Source organism: Nanorana parkeri, unplaced genomic scaffold, assembly GCF_000935625.1.
Source record: "Nanorana parkeri isolate BGI_ZX_2015 unplaced genomic scaffold, ASM93562v1 scaffold929, whole genome shotgun sequence".
Lineage (NCBI taxonomy): Eukaryota > Metazoa > Chordata > Amphibia > Anura > Dicroglossidae > Nanorana > Nanorana parkeri.
The window spans coordinates 599,572-618,493 of record NW_017307197.1 but is presented as its reverse complement, the minus strand read 5'-3'; the positions used below and the strand labels follow the sequence as shown (position 1 = coordinate 618,493).

The window sequence follows — 18,922 nt, the reverse complement described above, 5'->3', positions numbered from 1 at the left end:
GGGGGGCAGTGTGCACCCCCTCCCCCCCAACTCATACTAGACCCCTTGGGTCTAGTAAAAAATTTGGGGGGGGGAGTCTATGCCACAAAAAAAGTTTGAGGTCCCCCCCAAATCCCTTACCAGACCCTTGATTTGGCAGGTCGATCATAAAGGCCCTCCTCATTCTCCACCATAAGAGGCCACTTGCCTGCAACATGGGGCAGCATTCCCATGTTGATGAGGACAGGGCCGTCTTCCCCACAACTCTGGCCCGGTGGTTGCTTATCTGAATCTGGGTGCCCCCTTTCATAAATACTAGGCGAGCAAACCTGTGACATAGAAGAGTCTCCGGCAGGAACGTTGTTTTAGATGCATCAAATCATCAAGAACTGGCTGGAGCTCCTCATTAAAATATCCCACATTTATATAAAAGATTTTGTAAGACATTTTTATGGTTGAGGAACTTCTCCGTGACCCTCAACACTCTTATATTTCACTGAAATTTAACCTATTTAGTCAGTAAAGGCTTCCAGCAGACATGATGGGATTGTCCTGGGACCAGCAGATCTACACTTTGCATCATAAACGGAAGCAGTTGTGACATCTGTTTCATCACTGACAGAGCTGGAGTTAAAGCAAAATATGGGATTAGCATACTGAGAAGATGGGCTCTGACGGCACACTGGGAATAGGGGCAAATATCATCAGTGAATGCTGATGTGACAGCTTGAAAGCCACCATCCAATTATGTAACATACAACATATGTCCCTCTACAAGCACACTTTAATAAGAAATATCTAACAAGGATACTTTTTCTGCAGCGTAGAATCCGAGTACGCCATCAGGAAAACGGTGCTGAAAATATCTGTAAAGTCCCCGACGAGTAAAGTGCTAAAAGTACATGGGCTAAACCAACGCAACTGGGCTACTCAATAACATGGGTCTTGGTAAGTCTCGGACTACGGCTTCCAGTTAACTGTTAAAGGGACACTAAACTAAGCAGTTAAATCTTAAAAATGTATTCAAGTACAATAACTATTCACAAAAATGTGTCTTATTTGTGTATCACTCGGCTGTAGATCCTCAAATCATCTCTGAATTGGTGCCGACACTGTCCTTCCTTCTGGAGGGTGGCTACTTTTGTTCCCCGTGGTCCCTGTGTGTGTTGTAAAGTAGTCACCACTCCAAGCTCACTCCCGGGATGGACTACAATCTCATGCTTAGTTTTCTAATTTTATTTGAGATTGTAGTCCATCACGGGAGTGAGCTTGGAGCGGTGACTGCTTTACAACACACACGGACCATGGGGAACAAAAGTAGCCCCCCTCCATAAGGAAGGACAGTGTCGGCACCAATTCAGAGATTATTTGAGGATCTACAGCCGAGTGATACACAAATAAGATACATTTTTAATAGTTAAGGTACTAGAATGCATTTTTTTAGGTTTAACTCCTGAGTTTAATATCACTTAACTGTAGAGAAGTTTTAATTTAGAGTGAGCTTCCTCACTGCCACCCTGCTTTACACACAAAGCTATTTGTTTCTACTGTTTACCCTCCCTGGTAGGTAGCTGGGTCACATTTTGCTACCAATAATACAAATTATAAACTGCATTTAACCATCTGCTCATCACATGATAAACCGAAGACCAGAGTTACAGTTCTGCTAACAGCAAACAACATTCCTTTAATTTCATCATTGAGTTATTTTATTTTGGAGCAGTGAGGTCTGACCGTGTGACCAAGCGATCTGTTCACAAGATAAATAAGCTCATTATTGTAAAATTGCAGATGAGCGAGATGTTCCAAGACCGACCCGCAGGGAGTGAAGGGGCACACAGAGGCCATAGTAAAAAAATTAAAGGATAAATAAGTTTAGAGCCAGAGGTGGCCCATATTCTCTACTAATCAGGTTCCAAGCATGCAAACTAGATCAGGAGCAATGCTTAATAGCTCAGATTAGAAATTTAGCTCAGCCCTGGGCAGGCCAGTGAGTACAGTCACCATCTCTTTCTGTGCTCTAATATTTAACTGGCCCGTTGGACTTTAGCTTCCAATTAAGGTCACACATTCGCTGTGGCATCATTTCAATAAGCTTATGCAATGTCACAACATTCATTTCCATCCAGAGTTGCGTTACTTTTTCCCCAAGATCTTGTAGTGATGATGGGAGAGTCGGTACTCTGTGTAAAGTCTTCTCCAGCACATCCCAAAAATTCTCAATGGGGTTAAGGTTTGGACTCTGGTGGCCAATCCATATGTCACAATGATGTCTCATGCTCCCTGAACCACTCTTTCCAAATTTAAGCCCAATGAATCCTGGCATTGCCATCTTGGAATATGTCCAATGTGCAATCAGGGAAGAAAAAAAATCCATTGATGGAAAAACCTGAGATTGAGTATATTCAGGAAGGCAGCTGACCTCATTATTTGGGGACATAACATTGCTGAACCTAGACCTGGCCAACTGAAGCAACCCTAGATGATAACACTGCCCAAAATCCAGGTGGTGACTTTTTTTTTTTGGCCAGAGAGTTTATATACGTTAAAAAAAAAATCAACCCAGTATCTGGGAACTAAGAACCACCGATTGTGCAGACTCACTTGCATTCAAATGGAGATTCCCCAGCCAGAAGAATATGCGTAGACCTTCGATAAATACGCATACAAGGGAAAAATTATCAAGATGGCACCACCCAAGGGTCTGAAGCCAGCGGATTATTATATATTCTTAATAGCTCAATTATTTGGAAGTGTTGGTTGAATCTGGGTTAATGTCCCTTAATCATTTTTAAAATCGAAGCATTAACAGAGCTAAAAGAGATTTGTAAATGAATCCAATTAGGTTGAGAAATTAAACACTTTAGTTTCTTACTCCCTCAGGATTACTCAGGATTTGGCTAAAACTGCAAACCCTCTTCATATATCACCAACAGCTAAAAAGGAGGAAGTGCAAAGAGCAAAGGTGTTCTGTAGACCATAGCAAGTGAATGTTTTGGGTCATTCATATAATGTGGTCAGGATGGTGAAAGCTGCATGGCAATTATGAGCTACTCAACACTGATCATTATATTAAAGGGCCAGTCCACCAGAAGACTGGTATTGTGGAGTCTGGTGAGCTTTGTCACCAGATGGCTTCCCATGTCTTTTTGGAATTTAAGCTGCAAGATCTCACTTCCATAGAACAGACAGATGTTGCGGATAGAATGGGGGAATTGTTGGTACCACAATAATAATTTAGACATTCTTGCAACAGGGGGACACTTATTCCAGTAACAGCTGTCTAAGAGGGGATTTCTCTTAAGAGAAATTTACATTAACTTCCTGTCCTGTGTACAGAACAGGAAGTGACGCGATATCTCTTCGAAGGAGCACACTAAGTAGAAAAATAAATAAAGATAACCATTCCTCATCTTATTGTATATAAAAAAAACAATTTCGTCTTTAGATGCACTTCAAAGTTTTTCTTTAATGTATTTCCTGCACAAGCTTCGGGCATTGCAGAAGATTCATCTTTATTTAAAAGACCGTGTCTGGATAGAACTCACAGATTTACCAGAACAAAAATGACATTAGGAAGTGTCACTCTGTTGATAAGCGGCTTTCTGTCCTCTCTGTGGTCAGAAAATAAGCATCTGGGAAATACTTTTACAACTAGAGGAAAACTGCATTGATCACAATGACATAGGAAGAGAGGCAGGAATTCTCAGCAAGCCACATCATCTGTCCACTTGTCTATAAATACCAGGAGCTTCTTAGAGGCCATTCTAGGAACGCAGCATCAATTTGTTCCCAAAAACATAAACCTGTTATTTGGTGAATCACTGCGGAACATTCCTGCGGGCACTTTATGAACTCAAGCTGCCGGCTCAGTTCTCTAAGCCGTATTTATCCTCTACACCTGTATCTGTGAGATGAGCAGGTAGAAAGCTACAGCTCACTCATGTGCATTCTATGAGCGTAAAAGGGGACCTGCACTATATTGCCAAAAGTATTGGGACGCTGGCCTTTACACGCACATAAACTTTAATGGCTTCTCAGTCTTAGTCCGTTAGGGCTCAATATTGAGTTGGCTAACCCTTTGCAGCTATAACAGCTTCAACTCTTCTGGGAAGGCGTCCACAAGGTTTAGGAGTGGGTCTATGGGAATGTTTGACCATTCTTCCAGAAGCGTATTTGTGAGGTCAGGTACTGATGTTGGAGGAGAAGCAGTCTCCGTTCTAATTCATCCCAAAGGTGTTCTATTGGGTTGAGGTCAGGACTCTGTGCAGGCCAGTCAAGTTCCTCCACCCCAAACTCGCTCATCCATGTCTTTATGGACCTTGCTTTGTGCACTGGTGCGCAGTCATGTTGGAACAGGAAGGGGCCATCCCCAAACTGTCCCCACAAAGTTGGGAGCATGAAATTGTCCAAAATGTCTTGGTATGCTGATGCCTTAAGAGTTCCCTTCACTGAAAATAAGGGGCCAAGCCCAAACCTCGAAAAACAACCCCACACCATAATCCCCCCTCCACCAAACTTTACACTTGGCACAATGCAGTCAGGCAAGTACCGGTTTCCTGGCAACCACCAAACCCAGACAGATCCATCGGATTGCCGGACACTGAAGCGTGATTCGTCACTCCAGAGAACACGTCTCCACTTCTCTAGAGTCCAGTGGCGGCGTGCTTTACACCACTGTATCCCACGCTTTGCATTGCACCTGGTGATGTAAGGCTTGCATGCAGCTGCTCGGCCATGGAAACCCATTCCATGGAGCTCTCAAAGCACTGTTGTTGTGCCAATCTGAAGGCCACACGAAGTTTGGAGGTCTGTAAGTATTGACTCTGCAGACAGTTGGCGACTTCTGTGCACTGTGCACTTCAGCATGCGTTGACCCTGCTCTGTCATTTTACGTGGCCTACCACTTCATGGCCGAGTTGCTGTTGTTCCCAGTTGCTTCCACTTTGTTATACTACCACTAACAGGCGACCGTGGAATATTTAGTAGTGAGGAAATGTCACGGATGGACTTATTGCAAAGGTGGCAAACTATCACGGTACCACGCTTGAATTCACTGAGCTCCCGAGAGTGACCCATTCTTTCCCAAATGTTTGTAGAAGCGTCTGCATGCCTGGGTGCTTGATTTTATACACCTGTGGCCATGGAGGAGATTGGAACACCTGAATCCAATGATTTGGAGGGGTGTCCCAATACTTTTGGCAATATAGTGTACATGGTATCTGCAGTCAGAACATGTTATTTGGAGCTGTGATTGCAATGTTCACAATAAAATAATTCCTGATGCGATTGTATCAATTGTAACATTTTAAAGACAAGCCACTGCAGAGAGGGAATATTGGGTACTACGATGTTTAACTCCCTCCTGCCCACAATATGTTTATTGTTTCCCAGCATGCTGCCCCACTGGAGAAACATTTGTAAATGTCCCTCCTTTGAGAGCCACTTTGAGCAGTTAGTGGCTCTCAATCTCAGCTGTTATTGGCAACTCCGGTCCCTATTTATAATTGGGATCCAATTAAGCCGGCCATACACTATTTGAATTTCGGCTAGTTCTTAATGAAGTGGCTGAAAGTCACAGTGGCTGACCTTGTTGGCACCCTTCCGCCCTGGCTTCCCTCCACTGGAAGATCAAAGGAACCGGTTGGATAATCTTCAGCTGAACGGTGCTTGCAGTCAATCAGCTTTAAGCACCATTCGTGTATTCTGATAGTGGCCGGCAGCTGCTGTCAGAATACTGTACAATGTAAACAGCGGGGGATTTGTCTATCCATGCTGTTTAGCATTGATGGAGGAATCCGTTCTAATATTTTTGTGCAGACTGCAGGCTGAATAGAAAAAGAAAAAAAAGAAAGAAAAAGAACAGTGTATGGCCAGCTCTAGAGTGGTCTTTAGCTTGCTTCCTGTCCCATTCACCCCCCCCCCCAAGAAATTGTTGCCTAAATCTGAAGATATGTTACATTTTGGTCTTCTCTTTTTTTTTCTTCTTACAGACAGCAGTGATGATCGTGGGCTTGGTGCAAACCCAGTTCCCCCAAGTCTGCTCAAAACTGAGACCGCCACTTCCCCCCCTGTTGACCCAATCATTGGTGGACAGTAGCATTCCCTGCCCCTTTGTGATGAAAAGCTGGAGGCCACAGAATGTACCTTCTGTCACTAAATCGGGCCAGGTGGGCGGAGTGGTGGTCACAGTTTTGAACGGGCTTGGGTGAATTTAGGTTTTGCACCCTGTCCAGGCTCATCACTATTGGCAGAGTCGTTCATGTGTCCATGTCCCTGCCTTTGGAGCGCTCACCACTCCCCGGGTTCTCATCGGAAGGAGGATGAGTCTGCACCACGAAAGACGGAGAAGAAGTATATTATCTATCTTCCCCCCAAAAGGTTTTTTTTGTCTAAAAGTGTATGCTATGTTTCGGCAGGGTGGGGGAAGGGTGCAATTAAAAAGTGGACCTTCCACAAAGGGCTTTAAGTTTTGGGATTTAAATATGCTCCAAGCACAGAAAAATGCAGTACCTGTTGATCTGGCAGAAATCACCCATGTGCCTAACTTCCTGTTCGAGCTAAAAAAGTTTGTCAGCCCTGCCTAGTTCTCCCCTAGTGGTCTATAGAAAAACCCCACCCTCTACTCATTTCCATAACATAAAAGAGAGGCGTTCTGTCGTTCTGTAGTCCAGCAATAATCTGTTTTTTCTTTCCCTGTGCATTAAGAGCAGTCACCCAAGCCAGTGTAAACTTTGCTTTGTTTGCATTCAGCTGTCTGCAGTAAACAATGATCCAGCAGCATATTGGTGAAATATATTTTCTATATAGCTTCTATATACTCTATGTTCCAAGGAAATTGAATACCTTTCCCCAATTGGAAAAAAATCATATTAAGTTTGTGTATTCATTTGTCAACCTCCTGGAAAGTGCATGTTTGGTAAACAAAGAAACCCCCAATCTAAAAAAACCTGAACAATAGCATCTCTGTGTAGCAAACCCCTTGTGAATTCAGCCTACGGCAGCCTTAGGCACTTTCTCTCTCTATTTGACTAGGCACGGCTCAGTCATGTGATCAGGCGTAATATGTTCTATTCTGGAATCTTGTAAGGAATAGAAAAAGAATGCAATGCAGCTGCAGACCTACAACAAAGAATTAAAGTGAGATATTACTTTTTGTTTCCCAAACACTCCATCTATGTCACAGATTGTATTTTTGTAACCACAATTGGAGGCCCATACACAGAAGAATCAGATTCTACATCAAATGACCTCAGATTAGCTTCCATCCATTCAAAATAAATCCTTACCATTCAGTGCATGTTACATATTTGACGAGGTTGAATAAAGACACAGGTCTATTAAGTTCCATTCATGAGTGTGTGTATCGGTACGTGGGTTATAAGTGTGCTTGTGCATGGGTGCACCAAGTTGTATCGTGAACAATACAAATGTGCACAAACGTGTTCACAATACATACACGAGTGCAAAACATGCCTGCGTTGCCTTTATCAGGTGTTGGCGGAACGCAGAAGGCATGTCGACAAATTTGCAACATGTGCTACTTTTCTGCATTCGGCATGCATCCAGGGACCCAATGGGGATCGATGGGGGCGCACGCCAAATCCGGTAAACAAGGTCTCGTAAACATGCGGGAACACTTGTAACTGCAACACCCTAGTGTGCACGGGGCATAAGAGTACCTATACCCCTGAATATTGTGCTCTCCGAGGAAAGCATCTAAAAGATTCTTGAATGAGTCAATACTCTTAGCTGAGACCACTGCCTGGGGAGGGGAAGGGAGTTCCACAATGTTACCGCTCTTACAGTAAAGAAACCCCTTCATACCTTTTTTCTTCCAATTTCAGGTGGTGTATGTCTGGGGTCATGTCTAAGGCTTTCCCTATTACTGTCTACAAGGGATGCACAGATACTTTTCGAGTACCAGTGCAGATACCTGGCATTTTCATGAGAACTACCAGGGTTGCAGAGGTTGCAGCTGGGGCCTGGCTCTGGCACTCCCCCACTGTCCTGAAATCATTAGTCTGTATTGTTTTAGAAAAACTGTCACATGACAATAAACAAAAATGTATCAGTACTCGTACTTGTAAGTACTCGGCAAGTACCAGTACTTGTAAAACTGGTATCTGTGCATCCCTTTATTTATATTTATAAAAACAAAATCATACATTAAAACAGAGATGTACAAATCCCAGGAGCTCCGTGTGCTCCTTACAAGTGACAGCTGCCTCCTAACTTTTGAATTTTTCTCTAGTCTAGTCTTGGAGCTCAAAAGTATCGGTACATGTACTCGTACTTGTAAAGAGTACTGTACTTGGTATGTGTGCAACTCTACTGTCTACCATTGAATTATTGGCATACCAGCAATAAGCTTATTGGCCTTTACAAAGAGACTAACAGGATTTTAGACAAGACAACATTAGATCCTGGTCCAATTGCCAGACACGCTGACATCCCCCAAGTTCTAACTCCATACAAAGCTATGATAATCATGCAATGGCACTGAAAGCACCTGTATCATACACAAAGCTTCAACCAGGCATGGGGCTCTTACAATGAATTCACCAACTGCAAAGCATAGACATGAATGCCATGCCATTTTGTGACATATCAATAAAGTGGGGGGGGGGGGGGATTCGTGTGAACAAGCCCCAAGTCTGTTAAATATACAATCTTGGCATGCAATGTCAGGTCAACAGCACACCTTCACCCTCCCAACAGACCTTTTGTCCTAGGGTGGCAACACTCCATAAACACAGTACACAGAGTAGGCATGGTCACCCTAGGACAGGATAAAGCAATGTGCTGTCAATCATGGCTGTTCACTGACAGGGCTATCAATGGTGCCAGCATCTAAGCAGCTAAAGAAGGGGCGAGGGTGACCATGCTGAAATAATTTCACAGCAGAAAGAAGACTGTTGCCACCCCATCAAATAAAAGGGCCTAGCCAAATGGTTCTACTGGCAAGATAAACAGATAGTAACAAAATGTTCCCGGGGGGACTTAGAAAAACAGAGAGCTCAGTTGTACTGGCAGAATAACAAGGGGAAAATAAATGGGAAAAAGCCAAAAAAAAGGAAAACAAATGGAGCCACCACATCTTAGGACTTTGAGCAACCATATGTTACATTTTTGTTCTTGGTTTCAGATGCACTTACACACTACAATAAAAGGTTTTGGCTTAAGTTGGTCTCTGAAGGTCCTTGCACATCAACACTGAAAAAAACAAATTGTTGCTGATCAACAAAAACAGTTCCATGTTAAACGCTCATCTCTGGTCAGCAAAACACATTTCCCCCATCTGATTAGTAAAAAAGCAGCCGGATAATCTCAGTTTCCTCCAAGACAGAGACACTAGTGAGGCTCTATAGCAGCAGGAGGTGGCTAGCAGCCAAACCTGGTATTAGCCAAGGGTCACTTCAACAAAGAACAGAAACACTGGAAAACCTGGCCTCTTTTGCATATCTATTACGGAACTTGGGAGTTTTTTGTCGGGGAAACAAGCTTCAAGGCTTCAAAAAAAACATATCCTAAGGCGCCTCTCAGACCTACAATATGCAAAAATGTATACAGGTAACTGCAGCTGGGAACTTTCCATATAACAATAGACAGCTCACGCTAGGATGCCACTTTTCGGTCTTTGTGTGGAAGTTTGTTTATTAGGTGCACCCTTCATGATGGCTACTGGTGGAGATGTTTTGTAATCTTGACTTTGTATAATGCAGCAATGTAGAAGATCACTATAAGGAAGCACTAGGACAAATATTTCTTCCAACTGGCTGACTCTGTGTGTACCATTTAACCACTTAAGAGTGACAAACAGGCATTTCACTGTAAGTTAGCATGTCAAGTGTCTTAAAAGTGGTATAATATACAGTAAACTCCCAGTTATGTGGCAACCACAGGGATCGGTAGGTGCCGGATTACTGTAGTTTCTGATTGCTTGAGATTTACTATTAACTCCCCCCGTGGCTCCATTCACCTGGCAGCTAGCTTCCGTAGTAGGCTGGCTATTGAAACTCCGGCCACTGAGCGGACCTAAACAAGAAAGTTCTCCCTCTGGTCCGCTCCTCTGCGCAGCGGGTGGGTATGATAGCCAGCCTGCTATTGGTTTTAGCAATTTGAAAAAGCCAACAGAAGGCTGGCTATTGTTTCCCATTGTTTACATTTTGCTGCCGATCACAGAATCTAGCTGCCGCCCGGCGGCAAGATGTAAACAAAGAATTTCATTAGCAACTAAATAAATTTAGTTGCTAACTAAACTTTTTTATTGTGCACCAAGCAACTGATAATTTTTTAGTGTGCATTAGGGCTTGTTCACACCAGTTACAGTGCGTTCCATAACAGTTAGATGCTGAAACGCACTATCGCATCCTGGCTGGCTCCCCGTGTTCTGGAGTGGGAGGGGGAATGGTGGTGCATTCAAGTCAACACCCCCCCCCGCCCACAGTGGGATCACCCGCACCAGAACATGTGGAACATCAATGCCTGTGTCCCGGTCCAGTGTGATTGCAAAAAATGCTGCAAGCTGGTTGCTTGAATGCTGGATAATGAGGAGTTCACTGTACCTCTTTTATCATAATGTTAAGTGTAGCTGGAAAGCTGGATTTCTCCTGCGCCCTGATAGACAGGGCTGGAAGAGGTGGAAGGGACGTAGCAAGGCTTTTAACGGCATTCTCCGGAGCTCCTCCAGATACAGCAATTTGCGATCAATCTAAATGGCTGTGGGTAGAGCCAGCATGACTTTTCACTGATAGGGTTATCAATGATACCAGCTTTTAAGGCCATACACTGGTTGAATTTTGGCAAGGTTCTGTTGACTTGGTCAAAATTCGATTAGTGTGTGGCCCAGTCAGCACCCCTCATTGAAAAATGTACTTTTGTCGAAAGAGCTGGTTCAAAAATTCTTAGCTGAATAGTGACTGAAGGTAATCATCTGCAATCAGCGATTCCCCCATCCACGCTGTTAGTGTGGATAGGGAAAAATCAATGTATATATTTTTTAATTTAAAGGTGTATGGCCAGCTTACAGAAACAGCAAAGGTGACAACACTGATAGGATTTTCTTGCAGAAGAAAAAGTATTGTCCCCCTATGGAAGGAAGTGCCTATCCAATGGTTCCACTGGCAGGATCAACAGGTATTTGCCCTTGTGTCCGTCACACTATTTACAAAATGTTCCAATGGGTATTTTGAAAAACAGGGAGCCCAGTCTTACTGGTATGGACAGCCTACATCCCATATGTAATTTTATAGTTAAACAATTGCTCTACTTTAACTGTTTAATAAGACTAGATACCGTATTTTTCTTCTGCACAAATATGGTCAGGGATCGGACTAAACAAGCAGTTAAGTAAATATCAGGAGGGGAATTAGAATTCATCGAATCTCCAGGTAGGAACAACACCCAATTTGTCATAGATACCGTAAGAAGCCTACCAGAAAATACACTTCACTGCCCTCCCGATTTACTTATTTTCGGTACAGGGGCCTAACACTGCTGACATTATGGCCAAGTCCCGCTAACTGCCATTCCAATATGCAATGAGAATATATAATAGGTCACTAAGGGCACTCTCGCTGGACAGCAGAATGGCAGTTCACAAAGCCATCAATTCAGGTGAAAACAACAAAATTAAATTAAAATCAGAGAGGGGCACAGAAGAGGCTCTTCTGGCTAATAAATGTAAAGGAAGATATTTTTGGGGCATCTGCTCTTAAGCTGGGACTTTCATGTCAGTGTTTAGACTGGAGTACAGGTTCACTTACTGTATGAGAATTCTTAAAGTGCTAAAATAAAAGTGTTTTTAAGAGCAACTGTTGCCTGAAAAATCTTCAGAAACTGACACTTTAGTGGAGTGTTGGATTCCTGTTGGCCTTCAGCACGCAGAGGTTTGATCTGCTGCCTCTACATTATTACTGTACTGACCTGGGGGTCGGTGGGATAAACAACAGTGCATAGCGGGGATCCAGGAATCCAAAACTCCTGGAAGTGTTGGATTATGGATAGCCTTCAGGCAGAGGTTTCCCTTCAATACTGCTGACCACTTTTAAAAAACCTTGCTGCTTAGCTGCCGTTGGCTTCAATCCCTCGACTTACTGCCAGGGAGCTGGCAACACTAGACATATATATCTGTTATGACAGGTTACCCGCACAGACCTTAGCTGTACCCAGGAGATTGCATACATGAACATCTGCACTAGTGTGAAAGGTCAAATGCACTGTACCCGCACAGTGAACAGGCTGTTGCCATCACAAATTCACATGAAAAGATTGTGAGAAACAAAATGCCAGCTGATGGCTTCTGTCAATTGTCAATGATCACCTGGCAAAGCAAAATTGCCTGTATAATACTATCAATTCTGTCTGAGCCAGTTATTGGCAAGGGAAACTTTTTGCTTTTACTGTTTAAAGCCCTTCCATGTGCACCTTGCTGTAAAGCTGGTAACAAATTGATGAGTGTGCTTGCCATTTGTTTTGCTTGACTGATTTGGTGCAGTGACTCATGGGGGGGGGTCTCAGCTGCCATTGTGATGTGCAGGGTCCTTTGTGCGTACCTGTGCCTTTAAGGGAGGTTAGGCTTCCTTCTGACAAACCTGCACCCAATTTTATCTTTTGCCACATGTGCTCCAAGATGGAGTCTCTCATAGTTCAGAGTTAGGATCGCACTATAAGACGTGTATCTAAACCTCTGTTTTTAACCCTAGCAGTGAGACAGGTTTTTGTCTCACCATTCTGGCTGGTGAGTGTGCTGGGAAGCTTTTTGCTGTTACTGTTTAAAGCCCTTCCATGTGTATCTTGCTGTAAAGCTGGTAACAAATTGATGAGTGCATATTGCCATTTGCTTGAGTAATTGTCAAGGGGCCCAAAATACCCTTGGCCATGGAGGTGTGAACCGGGCAACTTTAAATGCAAAAAAAAAAAAAAAGAGAAGAAAACACTTGAGAAATGTGGACAATTTCCAGGAAGGTTAATCTACTGCAAATAAAGGGCAGGTTTAACTGGGAAACCTTCCGCATGTTATAAAATCTGAAGAGCTGGAAAACAAAAGGAAATCTTTTATAAATACAACTGACCCGGCTCTATCACCATCCGTACCAAAACCAGCCTGGAACAACAAAGAGGGTTATATGACGGCCACAAAGAAGCATGCGTCCACTAATGGAGAAAAACAAACAGTCATCTCCTGATTATTCTTCAACAAGTCCAAGAGGATGTGAAAGTTTCCTGATGAAGAGTTTTGCACAGCGAGCCATGATACAAAGGAACTGCAATGTTTATATTCCGTATTGGGTGGGTAAAAGCAGTCTAGACCATCCACTGGCCTCCTATATCCATAAAACAGACCTTTCCCCTTTCCCTTTCCACGCTAAAAAACTAGAATGTATTTAAGGAAACCAATAAACTTACAAACAGCAACATCTTCTGTCTCCATTAGAGCCCCCCTTTACCACAGGTCCTTCCCGTCTGGGCCTACGTGGAAATAACGTTGTCTCTTCTTTCTTGTTCTGTGTTGATGTCTGCTCCAGATCTTGCAAATGTGAAATACTGGAACTGGTGTGGCTTGTTAATAACAAGCTTCCCCAGATCTCATGCATGCAGCGCATCTTGCATTAGCAAGATCACAGATGAAGTCTGTGCCAGATCTAATGTATGTGCCGTATGAAATCTAGCACGGCTTATTTTTCAAAAACAATAAATTGGGCAAGATCTCTCTGGAACTGGCACTGGTGATGTAGCCTGCCCAGGGGGAGCTGAGCTGTGAGGACCTGGCTATATCACCAGTGCCTAGTGAAGATCAGGAAGTGTATATATAAATAAATCTTTGATTATAGAAATTAATTCAGGGATGTGCATGAAGAGCGACATGCACCATGTATTTTGGGTAAAAGTCTGATATAAATGGAAAGTATTGAGAGCAAAGTGACTATAGTGCACATAGATCCCCCAGGCATTTATACTTACCCAGCCACACTTTCTCCCTGCCTCCTTGTGCTGCTAGAGCCCTTGCTAACACAGCAGGGCCTCTATGTATGGGGGAAGCATGTGACCTCCCCTAGCTGACAGTGCTGGGCACTAAGTGGCAGTGGACATAAAGTTATTGCTTTATTCAGATGAAAAATACATTGCTAACAGCTAAACAGATAGTCACACACAATTTGGAAGCTGCTCTAAGAAATGGCAGCTGAGATTTGATTTCCATTTCCGCCCCCACACTATCACCAGCATGCATCCAGTGTACAGCACACGTTCTTACCGTGATTTTGGTCAAACCGCCAGGCAGGCACGTGCTCATTGTGCTTCAGGGTGCTGTCAGCTGGCAGGGGCACGGTCACATAGATCGGGCCTTGTACCAACACGTCTGTCTTATTGCTGCTGAGTAAATGGATGCTGATGGCTGTGACTGGGATGAGGTCAAACTTGCTGCTGTTCCCTGTGAGACAAACACATCCAGAATTAAAATAAACACAAAACAATGCAGCACAGCCTTTCACTGACACTAGGTCAGACATGTCAGACTTTTCATGTTCTTGTGACCACCAGTGGTTAAAGAATATAAATTGGACGGACTCCCGGCTATACTTCAGTTGCTAAAGGTTACAAATACTTAAGTAGTTCCCCTTTTCTCTGGAATACAAGTTGTTACTATAAATGTGCCAAAGTACTATACCCTTTTTGGAATCATGCAGGTATGGCCCTCAGTAGAAATAATGTGGCCCCTTAAAACCTTATTCCACTTCTCTTTACAGAGCAGAGGGGCTAATATTGACTACACTATTACAAGGTCATTTTGAATGCAACTTTAAAATACACTTATTCTTTACCCACTTCCTTTACCCCGTGTCATTATTCGTCTCCCATGTATGTTTGGTGAAGGCTTATTATTCTGTTTCCGGTTTAAAACAAGTGATGCATGTCAACTACCATGAGTATTATGCTTACACCACCTGTCTAACTGTAATCCAATCTACCTTATCCTTTGTATGTTGTTTACTTTTTGAAAAAACCACAATACATTTTTAATATGTAAAATACACTTATATGCACAAGGAAGTACTTAAATTGGTGCTAGGATTGAAATACACTCAGGAGCCTGCATATACCTTTAAACATCTTCCAGAGCACCCCAGCAGCCCTAAAACCTGGGCTTATTATGCAAATGTCATCTTCGATAATGCAAGTCAGTAGATGGTATGCCCCTTCCTGTAACTCACTGCTGGTCACCAGTAATACATTGTAAATAGGCAAGTACATTCTCGACCTTTTGTTCTGAAGTCTGGATGTGTATCAGCGATTACCCCAGGTTTTGAGACTCCCCTTAGAAAGGTAAACATCTTAAAGTGTGTGTGTAAGCACCCAAAGCATTCATTAAATTTTTTTTATGCAAATTTTGGGATTTTCACACAAGCACCGGTGTACAATACAGTATAACTTTAAGTAAAAGGTTTCTTCTAGTTTTGGATAAAGTGGTGAATGGTTAGAACCTGTATCAAGTTTAATTTTTTGTATGCGTTTCGGCTTGGGAGATCTAACCTCACAATTTGTCCTGGTGACCACCATCAATGGAAGGCAAAGTGAGGAAGAACACAAAATTACAGGTCTCCCTGGAAAAGAGTTGAAGGAATATTTTCCAATGGGGTCTTCGGTTCTGATGGAAACTATTTAAGGTAGGTTTTCCACTAATTTTGGGGAGATCTCAGTATACTTCCATTTGTATTTCAGGGGAAGTTCAGGGAACTATCTCCAATGAGGTCACAATCAGATTCTGAGGTTCTAAACCTTGCCCACTTTATCAAAACCAAACAATTGACAGGAGTTACACTTTTAACTACAGTTGAGAGAGAACTTGGACACAATTACATTACATTCTATGCCTTGCCAGCACTCTTGGGGAATAATGGCAATCAACCGTAAAATGCCAGGTCACCCAACAGTGCCACCTTCCCAAAGACAAATCACCAAAAGGTGTCAGCTGCAGCCCACTAAAAGGGAAATGCCATTTATCTATTGCATCAAGGTGCAGTTTTTAGAAGCACCAACACCCCACAAAGACATTTTTAGTTGCATTCGTAGAATACGGTCAATGCTAGTAATAAACAAAAGAGACAAAGGCTCTCTCTTTGGATCCGCATTCTTAAGTATAAACTGCAGATTAGACTGGAAAGTCACGAGGGCCTTGGCACACCTGTAGTGTGTTAGCATGAACCAAGTATGACATATGACTTGCACAACTTGCCAAATCCCATGCAGCAGCAGAATCTGGAGCGCCAGCTTCCTAACTCAGTTCTTTTAACTAGCAAACATACCCTTGTTATTACGAGTCTGGCTTACACTTACTGGCAGCTAAATATGACTTGCTGCTGTCCAACAATATTCACATTTTAGTCTTTCCTCTAGCGTAGCAAAATACCAAATTTCATGACGTCTGGATTTTAAAAAACTTTATACTTGGAAATTAGTTAAACTAGGGCTGTTTACAGAGTCGCTGCTGCCGAAGGCTAGAATGGCTCCTACAACCTAAGAGAAGCTCCCTTCCTTCACATTGCTGCATGTCCTGCCCCTGTACAGGCTGGACAAACACAAAGATAGAGGAGGGCGCTTAATTTAAAAGATATGCACACTGGATGCCAAGATAGCACCATACTCCTGGTCCTTACAGCTAAAATTTAAATTTAAATGAAAGCTGATCTAACAATCAGACTTACATCAGTGCGGAAGTACAGAAAACTTGTGGTGCCTTAAAATACTCATGTTAATCTTTAATTTAATCCCTGTGGAACCCCTGTATCCTAGGCCAATGCTGCACACAAGGCCTCAATTTCTCTCCAAATCCTAATTAAGCCCCATCTCTCCTGGCACAAAAAGCCACCCGCTGCCATTTGACTGTCAAATGCCAGTGACTCTACTGCCCGACATCACTAATGGCAAAAGCAAAGTCTAGCTTACTTCAAATATTTGCCTCCTTGACATCTGCTGACTGCTACCCAAGCTGTCCTTAAATCCCAGCCTGTTCTGTAATAAGAACTATGATCAGATCCTACGCAATCACTGTGAGCTTGGCCAGTGAGGCCAACCATTACATTTTTTGTTGAACAGGGAGTGGCAGATGCCAGGCAGGGTTGGGCCTCATGATGACCACATAGACACTGGTCCTAATTCTGATTATTGAGCATCCTTGTAATTTAAGCTTCATGGGTTCTCTGGAAAGAGGCCAACTACACACTATCTAGACCAATTGGGAGCAAAAGATGTCAAAGACAGACACAGGTACTCTTTAAAGCCTATACCAGTCTGGAGCACCTCAGTGCTGTTTGACAGTTATGACAGCAGCACTGACAGATAGTGTGTTAGGAGTGACAGCTCAACTGTCCTTCAGCATCTGAGAAAATCACCGTAGTCAGAAAATCTGGACAGCTTATGTAGTAGAAACAGATTAGCTAAAGAAACTAAAGTCCATCTAGAACTAACTTGGAAATGTTTGCCCAATGCGCCACTCATATGAATGTAAACAAATTTTCTACCGCACAGATACAATATATTCAGTTTGTAATAATGTGTGCTCAGCCTACCTGATGAGTTCCCATCTGATCCCTGTAAGTAGGGGAAACTGTCCACCTCTGACAATGTGGTGGCTGCTGTCAGGAACGCTGCAAGGTCCTTATAGGTGGCATTGCCAGGCAGATCCAAAGCACGTCTTGCAAAGTGAACCTGAGGCTGCAGACGTGACCCTGTGTAAGAACCACAATTACTGTGTGAGCAAAGAAAACTTGTCTCTACAGTTGAAAAACTGGTCTTCTGAATACAATTTTACAAATACAATTTAAACTATGATTACTCCTAAAGTGACCCTGTAAGTTGCATAAAAAAATGAAAAGGGCAGTTCCCTGCAATAGAAGAGCTGATATACTTACCACCCAGTGCGCTATTCCAGAGCGACGGCCTCTGTCTGACTCTTCAGCATTCAAATCTTCCAGGAGTGGTGGAGGCCTGAGGCCCCAGCTGCATGATGTGGTCACATCCTCCAAAATCCATGCCGAGTCCTTTAATAAGGTAAGGTCTGGAGGATAGAACCACAACGCACAGCGGGAAGCAAAGGCACCCCACACTCCGAAAGTTCTGAATGCTGAAGAGCCTGATAGAGGCTAAAGCTCTGGTTTGGTGGAGGGAAGGTAGGAGGACATAGGCCACCCGAGAGGAGAGTGCGCTCACTCCTACAGCAGCTGCATGCCATCACTCAGTCGGCTTCTGGAGAGTGACAACATTGAATGGTGCCTGTGCAATGTGTATACACTTGGCCACTTGTAATCTCCATCAGGAGCATATGTTACAGGGTGACAACACAAAATTGGTAGACTGACAAAGTGCTATCATCCCAAAACAGGAAGTGCTTGAACAAGCACTCATGGCAGGAGCACCAGCATTCTTTTAATGAAAATGGAGATTGAAAATATGTTTAAAGCAGTTTTCTATAGGTATGCAGCGAAACCGGTTTTTCGATATTGAGTACCGATATTTTTTTTCCGGTACTCGCCGATACCAAATACCAATATCGGAACTCCTATTAAGGAAGCCAGGCAGCGTGTAATGACTTGCCAACTGGCTTCCTGATTAGCAGGGAAGCCGCCTCCATGCTCCCTCATCACCGGGTGACAAGAAAGCATGGAGGGGGCTTTCTGGCCAATCAGGAAGCCGGGCGCGGTTTAATGGGACGTTGCCCGGCTTCCTGATTGGCCTGGAAGCCGGCTCCATGCTCCCTTGCCATACTCCCTTGTAGTAAGCCTACAGCATATAGACTTTAATACAGACTTGGAAATAACCATTGTAATATATAATATGCAGATTCACCAGGTAACTGAACCCTGTAAATACCACACACACTGTGGCTTGCATGTAAAAAAATCAGCAAAGTTTTTATTGACGGAGGAAAAACCACAGACCACTT

General features: G+C 43.3%; 1 protein-coding gene across 1 annotated transcript in view; it reads right to left on the bottom strand.

The window, feature by feature from the left end:
* The window catches only part of FAM171A1 (family with sequence similarity 171 member A1), a 103,421-nt gene that overhangs the window by 12,843 nt on the left and 71,656 nt on the right, over positions 1-18,922 (bottom strand). The window contains exons 4-5 of the mRNA XM_018566264.1: positions 17,550-17,708; positions 14,237-14,413 (exon numbers count right to left, since the gene is read on the bottom strand). Of these exons, the coding sequence (XP_018421766.1) occupies positions 14,237-14,413; positions 17,550-17,708 (336 nt within the window). The remainder of the gene's footprint in view (positions 1-14,236; positions 14,414-17,549; positions 17,709-18,922) is intronic.